Genomic DNA, 19,364 nt, shown 5'->3' on the forward strand with positions numbered 1-19,364 from the left:
CCGCACGGGATGGTGGAACACCCGGCGAAACGCCGCCACGAAGCCGTGGAATGAAGACCGGAGGCTCGGCTTCGCGTCGCTTGTCGCCATCGCCCATGACGCCGCCGGACCTGTCAACAGGCTCATAATATATGCCACCTTCGCGGCGTCAGTAGCATAGAGGGAAGGTTGCTGGTCGAAAACGAGCGAGCACTGGTGGAGGAAGTACCCACACTGCCTGTGCTCACCCCCGTAACGTGGGGGGTGTGGAAGCGAAGGCTCCCTCATCATTGTGGGAAATGATGCGGGTGCCTCAGGGGTGGCAGGACGAATCACGGAGGGAGGTGCTCTCCGTTCCTCCACCCGTACAAGACGGGGTTCGAAATCATCGAACCTGTGAGCCAGCATGGAAACCGCGCGGCTGATTTCCGCAATGGCTTGGCCCTGCTGACTCAACTGTTGCTCTCGGCAGGGCAGAGCGGAAAAAATCCTTTCTAAGTCTGAGGGATCCATGGTGGCCGGAGTATTCTGTCACGTTGGGTCCGAAGCGATAAAATGATCGCTTCGTGCCCAACAAGATAATGAGGTGGATCCCCGAAAAAGCAGACAAAGAAAAGGTGTTCCGAGAACAAATGAATTTTAATACAAAACACAAAGTACCCGTCCGGGAGCAACAAACAGAAAACGCTGGTCAAAATCAGGACCAGGAATAAAGGAAGTAAACAGAAAACGCTTGCGAGAAAATGGCATGGAATATAGTTGGTAATAAATGGGAATAGACAATAGTAGATTTAACGACGCGCAATCACAATCACAAGGCTACACGGCAACGAATAGAATAGGGCAATAATCGAGAGAATTGGCATGGCGTTGAATACTCCGGCAGTAAGTCAACTGCCCGAGCACAAAGATAAAGCCTGTGTAATTAGTCCTTGATGGGTGACAGGTGTGTCGGCGGTAGGCAGGAAAAGCCTGCCCCCTGCTGGCAAACACGGGACGTGACACTGTCGACCTCAGTGTGGATCACACACAAAAGAATTTGATATTGTAAATACTGAACAGGTTTTTGACATTTACGCTGGATTCCCCGACCATTTTTGAGTAGATAGGGGAGGGAGAAGCACTTTAGAAATTAAAAAATGCTGGGCACCATTAAACCTCTGCAAATGATTTTCTACCTACTCCCCACAACTAGGATGTATTTATCTTTATCAGGATAATTATATTTTGCTTTATATCACTTTCCATACAGGAGCAAACCAAGAAACTAGCTGCTTTTCAGAAAGAAGTGTAAGCCCTTATTCCTACTCCGGACTACAGATTTGTCGGGTACTGTATTCATTATCAACTCCTCCGGATTAAATCTTACACGTACATGCCGTGCACCCTTTCAGCAACAAGGACGCAATCACAAGACTGTTGCCCCTTGTGGTGTGGATGTCAAACAGCCTGGAGGTGCTCCAGTTCATCCAGTATCAGTTACCTGTCATCTTGGAATGGAGAACATGTGAAGAGAATGAAGATAGAAGAGAAGGAGAGTTTGGGGAGAATTTGGGTCAGTCACATTTGAAGATTTCAGGTTCATTATTTACCGATGATAACATTTGGACAAACTGGATGTATGGTAGCCTAAGGGCACACCTGTGCAATAATCATAACGTCTTGATAGCATCAAAATGCTCACAAATACAGATTTAGTTAATTTGTGAATAATTGTTGTCCCAAATGGGTCTTCCGTGTACACTATATGGAAAAAGTCTTTTACAATACAATACAATACAATACAATACAATACAATACATGCTGATTTATATAGCGCTTTTAGAGCAAGCGTCCCCAACCATTTTTGCCCCACGGACCGGTTTATGGCAGACAATATTTTCAGGGACCGGCATTTAAGGTGTGGCAGAAATAATACAGTCAAACCTCAGTTTTCGTCCATAATCCGTTCCAGATTCCGGAAGAAAACCGAAACCACGCTCTTTTTAAAATAAAAATGTTTACTGTACATGTTTGCTCACAATAGAAAGCAAAATGATGAAGCGTCACTTCCTCGTGTAAGGAAGGCGAGAGGAGTCAAATGGTGCATTCAAGTGCGCTCAGTTTATTCGAGAACCGAAAATTTGTTCGTCAACCGAGGCATAAAAAACTCGACCTTTTTGGTCAAAACACGAATTGGACGAGGACCAAGACGTTCGAAAACCGAGGTTTGACTGTCCAACAAAATAATATCGTATGAGCTGCATGAACACTGTGGTGTGTTCGAGAGATTATAATAAACATGAGGAGCGTCTAATCTGGCCGCAACACTCTGATCGCTTTGGTAATGTTTAATGCGTTCAAAATACAATACAACACAAATTCAAAGTGCATGAAAATGACGATTCACCACAGCCCCGAGCTTGATTTTCTGCAACCAGACGGTCCCATCTCGGGGTAATAGGAGACAATGACACCTCAAGTGTGTGGTTTATGTCCAGTCTACTTCGTAATTTTGTTTTAGTTGCCGTTTCTGCAGAAAACCCCCGCCTCACATAGGTAGGATGTCAGAAATAGCAACAGTGGCTATTGTGGCGATCTCATAGTATTCAGCCATAACTTTAATCCAGTTGTCTCGAACGTGCTATTAAGGCCGCCGTCAATTGCGATCTCCAGCAGTTTTTTACTCATTTTGCAAGCTCCGGCGTATTGTTTTTAGTGTAATCGGCCACGTGACGGAGAAGCGTGGCTTGACGTGTGACAAGCGTGACACGGACATATGTAACGGAGAATCCGGTAATATTTCAAAATAAAACATCTTTCGTATTCCGAAATAAATAAAACGTGATTAAGGCAAGCTCTTTCTGTGTGGCCCGGTAACAAATGCCCTGCGGACCGGAACCGGTCCGCGGACCGGCGGTTGGTGACCCCTGTTTTAGAGTTCACCTCCTGAAAATTTTCAACAACAAAAAAATAATTATAATAATAAAAAATAAGTGCTGCGTTCATATTTTTGATCACTGTGGTTGTTTATTTTTCAGACCTGCTGGAGTTGCAGCTGTCCTCTGTGCACTCGACCGCTGAAGAAACAGTGGCGGCCTTGGAGGAGGTCATCATGCTTACCTTTCAGCAGTGTGTGTACTACGTCACTAAGGTAAGGGGAAAAATATATTTTTGAAATTTGACAGCGAGATGGAAATGGCTGGTGTCCTTTTAGCAGTGGAATCGGAACAAAAGAGCATTTGATGTGGTGGAGGTCGAAGTTGGACGTTTTTTAAATGATTTCACTTTGTGCACTTGGATACAGTATTGCCTGATCTGCCTTGACTAAAGTGTCCCCGCAAAGTTTGAGGCACACTATTATCCAAAATGTCATGATTTGCTTAAATAATAACACATCTCGCTGTCTTTTCAGGGTTAAGACAGCTTAACGGTTACGACAGTGGAAAGCTGATCATGTTTATCGGGTTAAAGGGTGCATGAAAGGGGTAATGTAAAAAAAATCTGTGACATGCTGGTGTCAATATATCATGATGATCAAAGAGTCTACAGTAAGTGTCTGTGTGGAGGAACAATCACTGCAAAATTCTGTGATGAAACGAATAATCTGCGGTAAAAGTACGCTAAAAGATGTGATGCTGTGAAACGACAAACGGTGAGCCATGGCTAGAAAGGAGTGTTTGTGACACTGTTAGCTAATGCTCGCCCAAAGGGCGTTGCAGCCGTGAATGTGGGTGTTTCTGAGTGATAATGCCTCGGCATGATAATGTTTCAGCAGAAAGTCGCCAAGTCGAGCTGATAATGTCACTCCAGGGATGCAAATATTTGTATACAAGCCTTTAAAAAAAGAACATTTTCCATAATGGACGTTGCTTCATGCAATGGGGCATGTATCGTATAAAATACATATTTAATAAGATGTGCAATAATATACTGTAGATTTATATGGTGTTGAACTATATCGTGGGTTACTCCAAACTACTACCACTGACAAGTCAAAACTTCACTCGTGTTGCGGCTCCATCTGGCTCCAACACTGATGAACGTGACGTTCAAGAAAGGAAAATAATCAGTGACAGGCTGAGAATAAAGGGCCTAGTTTTCTCCTGACAGCTTTTTAAGCTGAGCCACTGGCCGCAGTGGCAGAACACACTGGGGTTATTGTGGCACTGGTGAATGACAAGACACCGAGGGCCTTTGTGCAAATCCTGTTTGCTGACGGATCTTAGCCAAGGTTTTTGAGCTGTTGTTAAGGACTCTTAACGTTGTAATATTTTCCATTAGGTACCTGATAAATGATTTTTTGGGGGGGCAATTTAGTATGTGAACATCTAACTACCAGAAGATCCATATATCATGCTCAATTTTAAGATGATGTCATTGTTGAAGTTCATCTTCATTTTTGTGCTGGAGCAATGGCCGGTTTGTGAATTTGCTAGAGGTGCTACGCCTCACTGGGAGTTACTCCCGTAGCCCCCAGTGCATCTCACAATTTGGAGACAAAGCATAGAATAAATTTTAGACTGGCTGAAAGTGAGTCTTTTTTTGCAGCGCAGGTGTGCTAATGCGATTTGAGTCTATTTAATCGAGGCGCCAGGCTGACAGATGTGCGCTGATGTCCGCTGATGTGCGTGGTGGACCTCATTGTATTTCATTCATAATATGACACCAGCATACATGGCCGCACAATTGTGAGGTACGAGGTGGTCTCCAATTTCCTAAGTCTCATACACACGGTTGACAACATAATCCGAAAGGGGGGATCTTGCAGTTCGTGCACCAATGTTTTGCAAAAACTCCAGCGAGTCTAATTCTGTTTCCTCAATGGTCAAGCACGCCGTACTCGTGGGTGTAGTAGTAGTAGTCAGAGTCGTAGTATTAGTGGTATGTATTAATTTCTGTTCCACTTGCCCAAAGTTAGCTGGGATAGGCTCCAGCTCAACCGTGACCATGATAAGGACAACCGGTATAGGAAATGTGCAGTTTTGTATATGCTGGTATTATCACTACATTCTGTGTTTCCTCAGTCTAAATATACCCCAGCCAACTGTATGTCTTTGACCTAGATATCCCGTTGAACAAACAAGGGAGCCAGAACCAAAGCAAGTTATGTAAAGTCTTATGATTATTGCATTGCTGGTCCAACAGGCCATCAGCATGCAGCCACCAAGGCAATTTTCATGCCAGCAGAAAGTCAAACGGATTATGTTCCTGATTCAGCTCATTTGATTTTCTTTTACTCTTTTCTCCTTGCAGGAAGGAAGTCAGTGATATGACAGAGTCTCTAAAGTGAGCATAAAATGGCTGTCCTTTAAGTTTAGGATAACACAGTTCTGTTCAGTGCACTACGACCAATGTGTTTTCTGTATGTCTGTCCACTACATACTTTCTTTCAACTTGACTGAACTGTGATAGAAGCATACTTATTGCGTGGTGTTAAGAACATATGCTTGACATCTATGCCCTCACTACTGAATACATATATCATTTACCTCCATTGAACAATTTCAACCCTGTCTGTAGCATATCGATAGCTTAGCAATACTATTGCATAAATAACAGCCTTATATCGGAGAAAATTGAGTTAAGTGTGTCATAGTTTAGGTTAGTTTAGTATACCAGACAGTATTACATAATAAAATGGTTTGCATAATAATTTAACCAGGGGTGTCAAACTCATTTATGTCGCAGTCCACATAGTAATTATATTTTCTCCCGTTATGACTATGAACCCACATAAATGTCTCATCGCCTCTCATTACTAGACAATATAGATGGATAACTACTTCTGAAATCAGGAACTAGTTTAAAAAAAAAGTTCAACTCTTACTATATTTGGGTCGCATGGTGGTTGATTTGGGTACAAGGTACTGTTGATCCACTGTTGGGCTTTGTCTTGGTGTCAAAATGTGAACTGTATGATGAGGATGACTGTTTGAACACAAGCGCTCATTGAACCAGGACATTTATTGGCGAATTCAAGGATCAAACTTCATGATTAAGTGCGGTATCAAGTGCAGTATGAAGCGTCCCTTACGAGTGAAATCATTATCTATATGTCCAGATTTATGATAAAGCCTGTCTGACCAATTTTCAGTTGTTGCATTTGGAGATGTAAGGGTGAAATTAACCCTTTCATGCACCCTGTAACCTGATAACATGATTATGTGCTCACTGTAGGAACCACTGTCCCAGAAAGGGTTAATATTACATGTACTGGCTTTTTTGCACTTTCCCAAATAAGAGGCAGAATTCCCGGTGGTCCAGTGGTTAGCGCGTCGATCTCACAGTGTAGAGGTATTCAATCCAATTCAATTCGGGTTCAATTCCAGCTCCGGCCTCCCTGTGTGGAGTTTGCGTGTTCTCCCCGGGCCTGTGTGGGTTTTCTCCAGGTACTCCGGTTTCCGCCCACGTTCCAAAAACATGCATAGCAGGCTGATTGAACACTCTAAATTGTCCCTAGGTGTGAGTGAGGATGGCTGTTCGTCTGTGTGTGCCCTGAAATTGGCTGGCAACCGGTCCAGGGTGTCCCCCGCCTACTGCCCGAAGACAGCTGGGATAGGCTCCAGCACCCCCCACGACACGCCCCCTGAAACCCTCGTGAGGATGAAGCAGATCGGAAAATGGATGGATGGACCCACAGTCACGGTTGATGGATATGCGCACATTTCTCCAGACTTGTGGACAGAAGAAGAATGCACAGTTTTGACCGTGAGACAATACAGGTCTTTGGATGACTGTGGTAAATCAAGCATCAAGTTTGGTTTAATTCTCACTGCTTGGCTCCACTGGGCCCTCATTTTCCAACCAGAAAACATTGTCCCCCTCCACCCTCACCCATTTCCATTGTCTCATATTTGATGGGAGCTGTGGCTGTCTACTTCCATTCTGCCATTTGTGTTCAGCCTTTCTCCGCCTACCCTGGGCTTTTCCAGTGAAAGTAAAATGATCTGCCCAGGGCGGATTCCTTCAGAACTCTTCACTCAGCAGTCTTGTTACAGCACCCTGCCAAGCCCACATGAGCCATTTTCAGCTTTTTTTGGAATGTGGATACGGTGCTGGTGCTGGCCTTGGTGGGCGTCAGAGCAAGATTTCTGGGGAAAGGGGATGTCTGCGTACAATTAGCCTAAACAGAGCTGTCATTGTCCATGCATACGCTGTGGAGCAGCAAGAACCTTTTAGGTCAGAGAGGGTGGAAAAGACCCTTATTTGTGCTGATTCTACTGGTCTTTGTCCATGTAATCTTCCATCAATTATGTTACAGTGTTAAGTGAGTCATGTTAAGTGAAGGCAGCGTGGGTGGTCTGCAGTCTGCCTGGGAGCGTGGCGGATCATTGCACAAAAGTTACCTCTTCGAAGGATAAGGTGCACCTTCAACTGTTTGCATATATAGGGCGAACCACTTTATAAAGCGCATAGAATAGAAGCTGCAATGGTGGCTGAGGTTGTGTTATGCATCCACACGATGGAGCTACGCCAAAGGGAATACAATACAACACAATCCAGTTTTATTTATATGGTGCTTTTACGACTGCTGCAGCTGTTACAAAGCGCTTTACAGAACATTTAAAATACTACGTGCAAGAAATCTGAATATTGATCAATATATAAGCATCGGATTATAAGGTGGACTGTTGGCTTTTGAGAAAATTGAATGCTTTTAGATGCGCCTTATAGTGCATAAAATACAGTAACTTGAACGATGTTTCATTTTCCGGCACTGGAATGAGTCTCTTGTCTTGACTGATTCCATGACACCAGGTCCTGTACCCCATCCTGCCAGCCTTTCTGTACGCCAACCCATTCAAGGAAGGTCACTCTCTGAATGGCAAGGGTGCTCCGGTCTTGGGTAGCAGCGGTCTGACAGTCCCTGATCAAGTCCAACAGGTTGTGGAGGTCCTATCTGAGACGCAGAGACTACTCTCAGACTGTCAGCTTCACCCTGAGATTTCCACACAGCTCATCGCCTTCCTTTTCTACTTCATCAACGCATCACTCTTCAACTTACTCATGGAGAAAGGTACCCGTGGATCATGTTCCCTCACAATCACACCCTTTGTGTTCTAACAAAGTCAAAATGCTCCCTGATTTTCATTCGCTGCTTTAAAATACATCCTCCATTGAGTATAAGTATTATGCAGTATCTTTTACATTTATTTCAGTGACACTTTTGGCATCGACATAAGTCTTAGGAATCTAATTTTAGATAAATCTGAAGCTAGACACACACACACACATATGATAAGGGAAAAAAGGGTTCATATGATGTCCTTGCGATTACAAAGAGCACACGTCATACAGCATATAATCGCCACAGGAAATCACGATTCTCTTTCCCCTCAACCGGATGTGTGGCGTAATAGCTCGACTGACCTGTGTGACATAAAAGTGAAATAAGACTGTATAGAAGAAAAGAAGAAAGCGTAGGACGAGTTGTAGGCTCGTTGTAGAAAGCGCTAGCCCACGTATTAGCTAACCTGGTAATTGCATTGCGGTTGAAAAGAATAATCTTTCGGAAACATCTGTCAATCAGCCCTTTGCTGACTTTGAGGAGAAGGATGGAAAAATGTCCATTTTAAGACAGATTATGTGTTTATGGAACACTGTTTTTTGCCATAATGTACCAGCATCCAGGCTTTTTTGGAATCTGGGAGGTCCAAATGAGATGCAGTCATCAGATGGCGCACAAAAATGGTGGTCAAAGTTCTTAAACTACCAATATTGTATTGGATATCAGTGTGGAGTCAAGATCACAGACATTAAATCAAGACAAATATCAGATTGAGGCTCTACCAAATGTGAGGGAAATGGCAGGAATGAATAAACACAAAATTTTCAGGAGAGAAAGTCAGATTTTCTTTTTCTGGAAACAATTTCAGGTCTGAAATGAAACTGCAGCATTTTTTCCCCCTGTAAATCTAAACTCACCGCAAAGTATAAACATGACCACAACAAAAGAAGAAAAAAATGGTCTCAAGAATCCAATTATCTGAGAGTAAATTTTGTTTGTATTTCAGAAATATGGGACGTTGTCACCATTCCATGACAGAACATATACAATTGGGATTTATTTTAATGCCCACTATGCTACTGTTGACATCTCTGCCATTGCCAAATTATGTCCTGTCCTGTAATGGTTTGTGACCCAAACGTTGGCAATAGATAGCATCAAAAAATGTTCTGATTAATGTCAAAACACTTGAATTCAACATCAGAGATACGTCCGGTTGCAGTCATTACAATTAGTTGGACTGTATACATTGTATAGGTAACATTTAAATCATAGCTGCATAATCTTATGAATGAATCCCCATTCTCTTGTCAAGTCAGAGTTAAAATACATGACAGACAAGACTAATGAGCCCTGACTCAAATCAATAGTCATTCTCATTGCCAACTTGTCATTACATATATGCACAACAAAATGCTGAGGAGTCACTCTTGAGTTTATGTGGACTGCTGAACGGGAACGTGTGAAAACACACGCGTCGTACGCATATGCCTTTCATGGTGACAGTTGATTATGTGCATTTAATGTTTAGAATAATAATGTGGTCGGCATAACTTTGACAACACGGCACACTTTCTGGAGAACTTTCCCAAAAGTCACCCAGTGGCTCCCTGTGATATTTTTTTTTTTTGCCTTTAACACCTGTTTCACTGATCAACATCTTCATCATAACAGTAATGTGTGAAAAAAATCTGACGTGGAGGGGGTAGTATGGAAGCTACAAAACCCTTTTGAGATCTCCAGTGAGGATGACATTGCATATACTTTTTTGTGATTGTTTTTTTCTTTCAACTGTATGTATCAAAAAACGATATTATGTTACATTTATGAACAATTTAAAATATGCTGCATATTTGGAAAAATAATAGCCAAATGTCCTGTTCTAATGAGGTAGCAAACCTCCACCCACACAGTTACACAGTCACTCATTAAGCGCATTTTATTCGATTACCTTCAACCTAGGTAACGTAACCTGCAGGAGACTTGACGGTCTATATGCCTGATAGGGACTAGTATGGCTCAGGGGTTTAAACGGCTTTAAACAACATGTCTTTTTAGCCGGCGAGCAAATACTCATTCAACGCTTGAAAGAGTCCCTTCCTAATAGATCCCTCTCAGGCTCAAATTAAGTTCTCGAACCAGGTGTAGTCTAGGTATTCGGTTGTTACAAATCTGCAACACCTGTCCTGAGAGTGTTCCAATTAAAAACAGGTTTAAAGACTACCCCGACCTCCCTCTTTACAAACCCGGCACGCAAACACTCATCCAACGCTTGAAAGAGTGTTAATGTGGAGTTTAAGTACCTACAGGACACGGCCGCCCTACTTACCAAGAATAGTCCTCTCTCCTTTGGATTCGCTTCAACCCTCAGCCCCAAGACGAGGAGCCGAAACCCCGTCCCGGAAAGGGTGTTTTAGCCGTGGCCACGGTCTTCCTGGCCGTCGACTAAGTGTCTGGAGGCGTGAGGTATATTGCGATCCCGGACGAGCCCCCAAAAATGTCAGGTTGGTCCAATTTGACACTCAGGAATAAAATACGAGGAGAAAGGAGACCCAATTCTGGTACCAGGAGGTAATAAGAAGCGTTTGGTTTCAGTTCTCGGCACGTCACCCTAGATCTCCCCATTCCACTCCTCATTTATTGGGAAATCTACTACATAGGTGTGTCCAACCTAAAGGGTGGGGGCTGTTGAACACACACTGAACTTGTTTGACTATGTGTGTGTATGTGAGTGTAAATTACATACATGTGTGCAATTGTTACAAAAACATTACGTTGCAGCTGGTGTTGATGGCTCCATTCAATGTCCAACCTTGCTCACTGTTTAGTCTTAACACTTATCTCTTCCCAACCACATCCTCGGAAAGGTGGTTGCGTCCCTAAACTTCCACACAGTGCACTAAGCATTCTTGAGTATAAATGTGAGTATATAAAGGATAAATGTGAGTACATAATGAAGAATATATCTTTATTAAAAGCAGAAGCGTTCTTCATTGCAGGCAGAGTTAATTAATGATTGGAGGCATAAGCGTTCATCTTTGCAAGCATAATCAATTTATCATGTCAGGTATAAGCTTTCTTCTTTGCGAGCATAATTAATCAATAAATCACTCAATATCAATATAACATTAATGATAAGCGGATGTAAGATAACTAAAAATAATGAACCTATCAAATAAAGTTTTTATTACTACTTAAGCAGGGAAAACTACGAGCACCTCACAGGGCACGGAAATAAAAAAGTGTCACGTTGTGCCCGAGGCGATGAAAGATCGCCTCGTGCACAACAAAATAACGAGGTGGATCCCCAGGTAAAGCAGACACGAAAAGATTTTGTATGAACACAAAAAGTCTTTAATAACGAACAGAAAGAGCCCGACAGGGAAACAGTAACAAAAAACGCTGGTCAAATAAGGACCAGGGAAGAAATAAGGAAACAACAGAAAACGCTCACAGAAAAACAAAAGGCGAGGAAGGTCTGATTAGACTATAGACTAAATATACAATTTTGGGATTAGAGAGAACGCAAGATAAACGGCCACAAGGCTAGAAGGCAACGAGAAATCAACTATAGAGGTTTTAACGCGAGCGAACAATGGCACGGCGTGGAATTCTCCGGCAGTGAGTGGACTGCCGGAGCCTCTTAATAAAGGCAGATAATCAACCCGAAATTACGGACAGGTGTGCAGTTGGCGGAGGGAAAAGCCCGCCACCTGCTGGCGGGCACGGGACGTGACAAAAAGGCTGCATTCCTTCGCAAAGATTGCGAGATAATGTAAACTTTTTTAAAAATTTTGCAAGTGGACCCTTTTTTAAAAATGCGTTGATGTACTTTTCCTCTCATCTTCCGGGTCGCTGAAAACAGCAAACTTTGATGGCAATTTTAATGGAATTTTACTTTGAAATTAGCTTGAAATACAAATACATTAAATCCGTTCTTGGTTTTTAATACAGTTTGCAAGTCCTCCTCCATTATTCTCTCCTTCCCGAAGTAGAATCATCTCTCACTCAGCCGCACATGAGATCCTACGCGAGACCCGCAAGTACAAAAACGCAAATACAAAAAAAAAAGCAAAATGTGCGTTATCTCGCAAACCTTTGAGAGGGAAGCAAAGGGTTTTTTTTCCTTCCATGTCCCCTTAAGGGCTCCGTAGAAAACCTAGACGGTATGGACCCAAAATATTCTTCAGTTCCTGCAGGATCACGTCATAAATAAGGAGCGTGTTTCACACAGTAACAGTGTGCTTCATTGAGATTTGTTTTTTTGAGGGGGTTCATGACATTTAGCCTGAATTGCGGAGGGGAAGTGAGAGAACTGACAGGAAGCGTGTGTCAGTTGACACGCTACAAATATATCACCAAAGGAATTCAACCGCGATCAATGTGCTTTTGGAGGTGTTTCTGTTTCATGAAATAGCATTTGACATATGTGGAATTCACTGTTGACGTTGAGGAAACGTCAATATCTCCAAACTTGTGCCTTCATTTTGGTTGGAGTATGTTTTTTATGCTGACTCTGTGGTAATCATCTGCATTTTGTCATGTTTGAACCAAAGACAGATGAGCTATTCCATATGACAGCCAGCCCTGTCATAAAAATAGAGTTCAGTAAATCACCCTATTTACGTCGCAACCAATTTTAAAGAAAAGTTTTTCTTCATGTGTTTGCAGGCTCAGAGCCAGGTTTCTATCAGCGGTCTACAGCCATTTGCATACGGACGAATTTTGACTTGCTCCTGAATTGGTCCAGGACAACCGGATTGGGAAAACTGGCTTTAGAGCTTGCGTGCACGCTCTCATCAGCGATCAATCTTCTCACTACGCCAAGGAAAAATTTACTCCAGGTGAAAAGATGCACACTTAGAAGAAGACCGTTTATAAATAGCAATAATTCAAACTAGTTCCAGGTGTCTTAACGTGACTGTGACAATCCTTTAAGGCAGGGGTGGGCAATTATATTTTTGTATAGGGCCACATGAGAACCAGAAAATATTATGGAGGGCCGGGTCAAAAGGTTGAACTAAATTCAACATAATATTAATTGGATTTCTTTATTTAAAAAGCAGTATTTTGCATTTTTGGCACGTTTTTCAGACTTTAAGAGTATATTATTCTGTCGTGTCGAACGGGATTTGCTTGACTTGGCGCTACTGCGGGCTTCCGTATCGTCTCCCCCTTCCTCCCTATGCTCTGCAACTTCAAGTACCGGTAACTGTGCCACCTGGCGTCGAAATGCCTGTCATTACAAGTCCAAATGAAATGAATGCAGTCGTTGACATGGAACCTTAATTGTGTACCAACCTTTGGCGGGCCGGATTAAAAAGACCAATGGGACGGATTTGGCCCGCAGGCCGTAGTTTGCCCACCTATGCTTTAAGGTATGCCAAGAGTCAGTAATTGGAGCACATTTTCCGCACCCTATTTTTGTCATTCTGAAATGATTCCATTTGAGAGAGCAGCCCATTTGATGCAAGTAAACTATTCCACATCCTAGTGCTTAAAAAGTTACATTTATGTAATATGATGCTGTAAATTCATAACGAAATGAATTGAGATGACCATTCAAGACATTTAGCTTTTACATCTTCTTTATTTTTGTTATTATTCATCTTACAAAGGGGACAGCATGGTGGATGATTGGTGAGCACATCTCCCACACCACAGTCCTGAAATCCTCCCGGATTTCAAAAATATATGTGAAACCAAAGCACAAACTATTCACACTCCGTTTTATTGTGTGCATGTAAGTATAGACCTCCTGGGCCTCGCTGCGATCGGAGTTCCCTGCCTTGAACGCAGCCCAACTGAACCACCTGCTCAGTTTTTACAGCCCAACGTGTCCCACCAGGCACACATGGACTCCGTGCGCCCGGGACCAAACGGAAGCGCACAGAACTGGTGAGTGCTGACCACCCTACGGTACAGACCTTCAATAATTTGTTCTTGTTCTCGATGCAATTATGTCCTATATGTCTCTTGCATTCTCAGATGATATCCTGCAGAGTTTTGATACCCATCATCCTCTTGTGCTACCAGATGGGGGTTACCAGTTCATGGTGGGAAGGGCAGTGACAGATTTGGGCCTGGTTGAACACTTAAACAAGCTCAAAGATTTCATTTTCAACCTCCCTAATTTACAGTCACATGGGATCATGGCGTCGAACCGGCACCAGGTAACTGCAACACATTTTCAAACGTTAGGCCCGCCTGGTGTTCTCAGAGTTTAGTCTGCCTCACAATTCCGGGGTTTGAATTTCGCCTGCTTCCTGTGTAGAGTTTGTATGTGCTCCACTAGTGCTCGCCTGGGTTTTCGTTCTGACTTGCTCGCACAATGCGAGTGTAAATTGCTGTTTCTCTGTACTTTGTGATTGCTGCTGATGGATCCACAGTACATGCTGCACAAGGAAGTTACAAATTACACTGGTATGAAAGGACAGAAAAAGTCAGGAACTATAAAAGTGAAAAAACGTGTGAAATGAAAAGAAAATACAGTTCACAGTCCGAATGAGAAAACGATTATTTCGGAGGAAAGAGCCACAACTGCTGTCTAGATTCAATACTCAGCCACTTTGTTAGGTACACCTTTCTAAAATCTGGTTGGCTTCGTTTCATAACTAAACTAAATGCTGCAGACACACTTCATCAAATCCTTACAAGGTCACTGGAAACCTCTCCCGTTTGTCATCATTTGAGCCTGCATCTATCCCAGCAAACTTTGGGAGACAGGCCGGACGCTCACTCGTCAAATTGCAAGAGGTACTTACATGTAGACTACCATTTACGATTCATTTTGTCTTGAAGTCTTCATTGAGGGTGGGTCGGTGGTCTAGTGGTTAGCGTGTCGACATCACAGTGCAGAGTAGGGATGTGAATCTCAGCACTGAGGACGATTCGATACACATCACGATCCACTGCCAGCGATGCGATACTTAAACGATACATGGAATTTTCTGGCGATACGATGCGATACGTTTCACCGTCGTCACGATGCGATACGATGCGATACACATTAAGTTCAAATCAATGCGATACGATACGATACAATGCAATTTGTTGCGATATTGTGCAATTAAACATGATGCAAATAAGCAAAGAAAAAAAGCTTTTAAAAAGATGGAATTCAGTATGGTATTACAAAAAGGATGCCACTTTATTCCTTATAAAGAGTAGAACTTGTAAAACAACTTATTTAAGCCCTTTCACAATTGGGTTTTGTGCAAAGAAAATGTAAACAATTTGGCACCTGAGACTCACAGCTGTTGCTATAGTGTAAACACAAACAGACTATTCTCACTGAGTGTCTTATATGAAATATAATAATAATATATATGTATATGAATCTATAGCGCAAGATGTCCACCCATCCACTGTAAGTGCAACTCTTTGCGCACTGTTCAGCGACACAGTAATCTCACTTCTCACTTTGTTGTACACATCGGGAATATGTTTGTAAGTGAACACAGACCTGTCTGGTATTTTATACCTGGTTCCAAAACGTGCACGAGCTGTCTGAAACCCTCGTTGTCCACCACGCTAAGGCTGGAGGTCTTTGCATATGAAATAAGCAGTGGCCTTAGTTATAGCCATTGCGCGGTCACAGTGAGTTGCAAGGCGACTCCCAAAATAAGAGGCAATTTTTTTCTGATCCTGACCTGGTTTACCGAGAGTTTCTCCGGTGTCCGACGAGAAACTGGGCGGGGAAGCGGGAGGGAAACTTGTCGGTGATCTGGTGCCATCGGTTTAAGTGGGTCTGCATATTTGTGGTGCTGCCGTTGTATGGCTTCTTAATGCGACATTCCTTCCAAATTACGGAGGTTTTATCAAGCTTTCCGTCTTTCTTTTCGAAGCCGTAGTATTTCCAAACATAAGATTTGAATGTTGCGGCTGCATTAAATATAGTAGTTTCCTTGCTGCTGCGTGCGCTAACTTCCATAATGTTTCGCTCGTTGTGTACTGGACTGTATGTGACGCACGGCTACCGTCCGTATTCAACACAAAACGCAAAGCAATGATGGTGCATTCATGGCGCCTAGGAAAGGGCAGATATGTGACGTTTAACATGAGTAAAACGGCGCTTGAATCGCGATTTTACCGATACCCATCAATGCATCGTGATGAATCGCGATTTCACCCGTCAATCGCGTTGTACCCAGTGAATGAGCCGATGCAATCGGATCGCGCACGTGCGCATCGATGTATCGATTAATATCGATTATTTTCCACACCCTTAGTGCAGAGGTGCAGGGTTCCATTATGGCTCTGGCCTCCCTGTATGGAGTTTGCATGTTCTCCCCGGGCCTGTGTGGGTTTTCTCTGGGTAACTCTGGTTTCCTCCCACATTCACAAAACATGCATGGCAGGCTGATTGAACATTTGAAATTGTCCCCAGGTGTGAGTGTGAGCGCGGATGGTTGTTCGTCTCTGTGTGCCCAGCGATTGGCTGGCAACTGGTTCAGCGTGTCCCCCGCCAACTCCCCGAAGATGGCTAGGATAGGTTCCAGCACCCCCCGCGACCCTTATAAGGATAAAGCGGATCAGAAAATGGATAGATGGATGGATAGAGTCTTCAGTGAAGCTAATGTGTGTGTTTTACGAATGCGGGAGCAAGCTGGAGTCACTAGATGAATGGGGAGCCAAGATCACAACCGAGACACTGAAAATTATAAGGTAGGCATGCAAACCATGGACCTCAGGTCACCCTTAATTTCTTTTTCACATCACAATCATCGCTTCGGTCTGTTCTTAAAAATAATCTTGAATTAGTATACATGGTTAATTTAGTCCGGCGGCCCAGTGGTCCTGTGGTGAGTGTGTTGATCTCACAGTGCAGAGGTGCAGGATTCAATTTCCAGCTCTGGCCTTCCTGTGTGGAGTTTGCATATTCTCCCCGTGCCTGCGTGGGTTTTCTCCGGGTACTCGGGTTTCCTCACACATTCCATAAACATGCATGACAGGCTGATTGAACCATGAAAATCGTCCCTTTAGGGCGGTGCGTCTCAAATAGTGGGGCGCCATCAAGGGGGGCGCGGTTGACCTCGGAGAACATGCTTTTTTATTTATTTTAATTTATTTTTTTACTGTCCAAGAATGAAGTGCAATTGCACCTCCACTACATTACGGGGCAGTGACGCTCTCATTGGCAGAGTGTGCGCAGTGAGCATTCACTCGATGTTTTGTTTGCACTGAGCATGCGTGCTTTGCACACAGCTCAGAGTATGACTATTAAGTGCAGACACGAAGTCGACAGGCGGAGAGAGACGGAGGAAAGAGGTCTCCTGGAAGCTAAGATGAGGAAATATGACGAACCGTATGTAGTTCTTGGCTTCACTGTGACAACGGTGGTAGGCAAGGAAAGAGTGGTGTACCAACTGTGTCAAAAAATGTTCGCAGCGGACAGCATAAAGACAAATAAATTAAGGTGTCACTTAAAGACATTACACCCCAATCACGGTGACTCGCCGCTGGAGTGTTTTTTCAGCGAAAACGTGCCGAATATTGCCAACAATCATCCCGCTTTGTGACTGCTACTTGTAGCCATTAATCCAAACATCATCTTTGATTTAAAAAAAAAAATCAGCACAAATTATTTTAAATATTTTTGTTTTGCAGGTTAAAGTTTTTTTTTTCATATTGTGCTCCTGAATGAATGTTGGTGATCAGTTTGAATTCATTATTTATTGATTTTATGTAATTTTATTTTTCAGTATTGTATGGTTTGACATGGTCAGTCAAAAAATTTATAGTTAAATTTAGGATTTAAATTTATTTTTGAATTTCAGGTGCACTTAAAATATTTTCTGTTACAATTACTGAAGCTATTCTTTGTTTTAGTTGGTCCATATTTCTTTTCTTTGGTGTTCTCATATACGTTAATAAGGATACAATGTTATACAAAGATTTACTTATCACAATTTTAAAGACAAATGATACGATTTATAGTCGCGCGGGGGGACATGTTTTCTTTTTCCTGGGGGAGGGGAGCATGACAGACAATAATTGAGAAGCACTGCTTTGGGGTGAGTGTGAGCACAGATGGTTGTTTGTCCCTGTGTGCCCTGAAATTGGCTGGCAACCGGTTCAGGGTGTCCGCTGCCTACTGCCCGAAGACAGCTGGGTTAGGCTCCAGCACCCCCCACGACCCTTGTGAGGATAAAGCGGTTCAGAAAATTGAGTCAATTTCCCTTCCTTAATGCTTTTGTATTTCAGGGTATCACCATGGAGACAAAATCCAGAGAGGAAATCATGGCTACAACGCCCATCAAAACAGTATTCTGTCAGCCAACCGTCCAGACTCTGCCGCCATCATCTGGTTCACCCCCATCACCGGCATCACCATCCCTCCACTCCTCGGTTCCCTACTTGGATGAGTTCAATTCCTGCGGTGCCCTCCTTTTGTCCCGGAAGCTTCGGAATCTACAACTACAGACAAGAGATACCACAGAATTAAGGAAATCGACATTGGACCCCTCCTGTCTCCTCACCCCGCCCAACACCCCCCTCACTCTCGATCCTGTTCACTGGGTTAAAGAAGACCAAGACCAAGATGCACATTCCTGGTCCTCTGATGTTGGTGCACATGACGAAGGTAAACCTGCATGCTTGTTTGCTCATATCGTTGAAGAAAAAGCTTCAATGAATTTCCCCCTTTCAGGTGGCTTAATGTTCGAATGCCTTGCTGCACTGAAAGATGACCGTTTCAATCAAGATTACACCAGTATGAAAAGGATTTTTGAGCTTATAGAAGAAGAGGAGGAAGAGGCCGAAGAGACCGGCAACCATTTTGACGACAACAACGATGAGATCTTCAGTCTGGAGCTAGAGCGTGACAAAAGCGGTCTTGGTCTTGCTCTAGTTGACACAAGGGTTAGTTGAACTGGATATGAATTTCTCAACTCAGCGGTATAGAAATTGGATGGATGGAAAAATTGCAATACAAACACAATTACACTGTAATGTTGACTCTGCGATCTGTCTTATACTTGTTATCAAAAAACAAGAAGTCAAGAAAACAACACTTGAACATGAGTAGCAAACAAGGTTAATAATCCGACAGAGACTTGACCATTCGGCAGTCCTTAAATACATGGCTAACATTGGCACGCTGGAGGGAAGGCCCTCCTCTGCCACCTCCCTGAGACACACAAGAGCAGAATCATGACAGGCTTTTCCTCCTCAGGGGCGTTAACATTGTGTCATCCTTTTTCCTCTGTAACCAACAACCCTCAGGTCTTCCGTCACTACGTAACCATGAACAACATTAAACACAACAACCTCCATTTCAAGCTTCATCCTCATCACCCTCTTTCGACAATCTTTCCACCTCCAGAACATTGTGAACAAACTCTTGCTTTAGGATAACCTCAACTCCATTTCTCTTTCTATCCACACCACGGGA

At 43.2% G+C, this 19,364-nt stretch overlaps 1 protein-coding gene across 3 annotated transcripts in view; it reads left to right on the top strand.

Moving 5' to 3' along the window:
* LOC127604123 (ras-associating and dilute domain-containing protein-like) overlaps positions 1-19,364 on the top strand; it is a 40,087-nt gene that overhangs the window by 19,128 nt on the left and 1,595 nt on the right. For all 3 annotated transcript variants that reach the window (XM_052071033.1, XM_052071031.1, XM_052071032.1), the window contains 9 exons: positions 1,232-1,269; positions 1,374-1,534; positions 3,000-3,112; positions 7,720-7,978; positions 12,641-12,813; positions 13,723-13,867; positions 13,958-14,142; positions 18,176-18,554; positions 18,621-18,832. In XM_052071033.1, coding sequence (XP_051926993.1) covers positions 1,232-1,269; positions 1,374-1,534; positions 3,000-3,112; positions 7,720-7,978; positions 12,641-12,813; positions 13,723-13,867; positions 13,958-14,142; positions 18,176-18,554; positions 18,621-18,832 — 1,665 coding nt within the window. The remainder of the gene's footprint in view (positions 1-1,231; positions 1,270-1,373; positions 1,535-2,999; positions 3,113-7,719; positions 7,979-12,640; positions 12,814-13,722; positions 13,868-13,957; positions 14,143-18,175; positions 18,555-18,620; positions 18,833-19,364) is intronic.

Source organism: Hippocampus zosterae, chromosome 7 (genome assembly GCF_025434085.1).
Source record: "Hippocampus zosterae strain Florida chromosome 7, ASM2543408v3, whole genome shotgun sequence".
Classification (NCBI taxonomy): domain Eukaryota; kingdom Metazoa; phylum Chordata; class Actinopteri; order Syngnathiformes; family Syngnathidae; genus Hippocampus; species Hippocampus zosterae.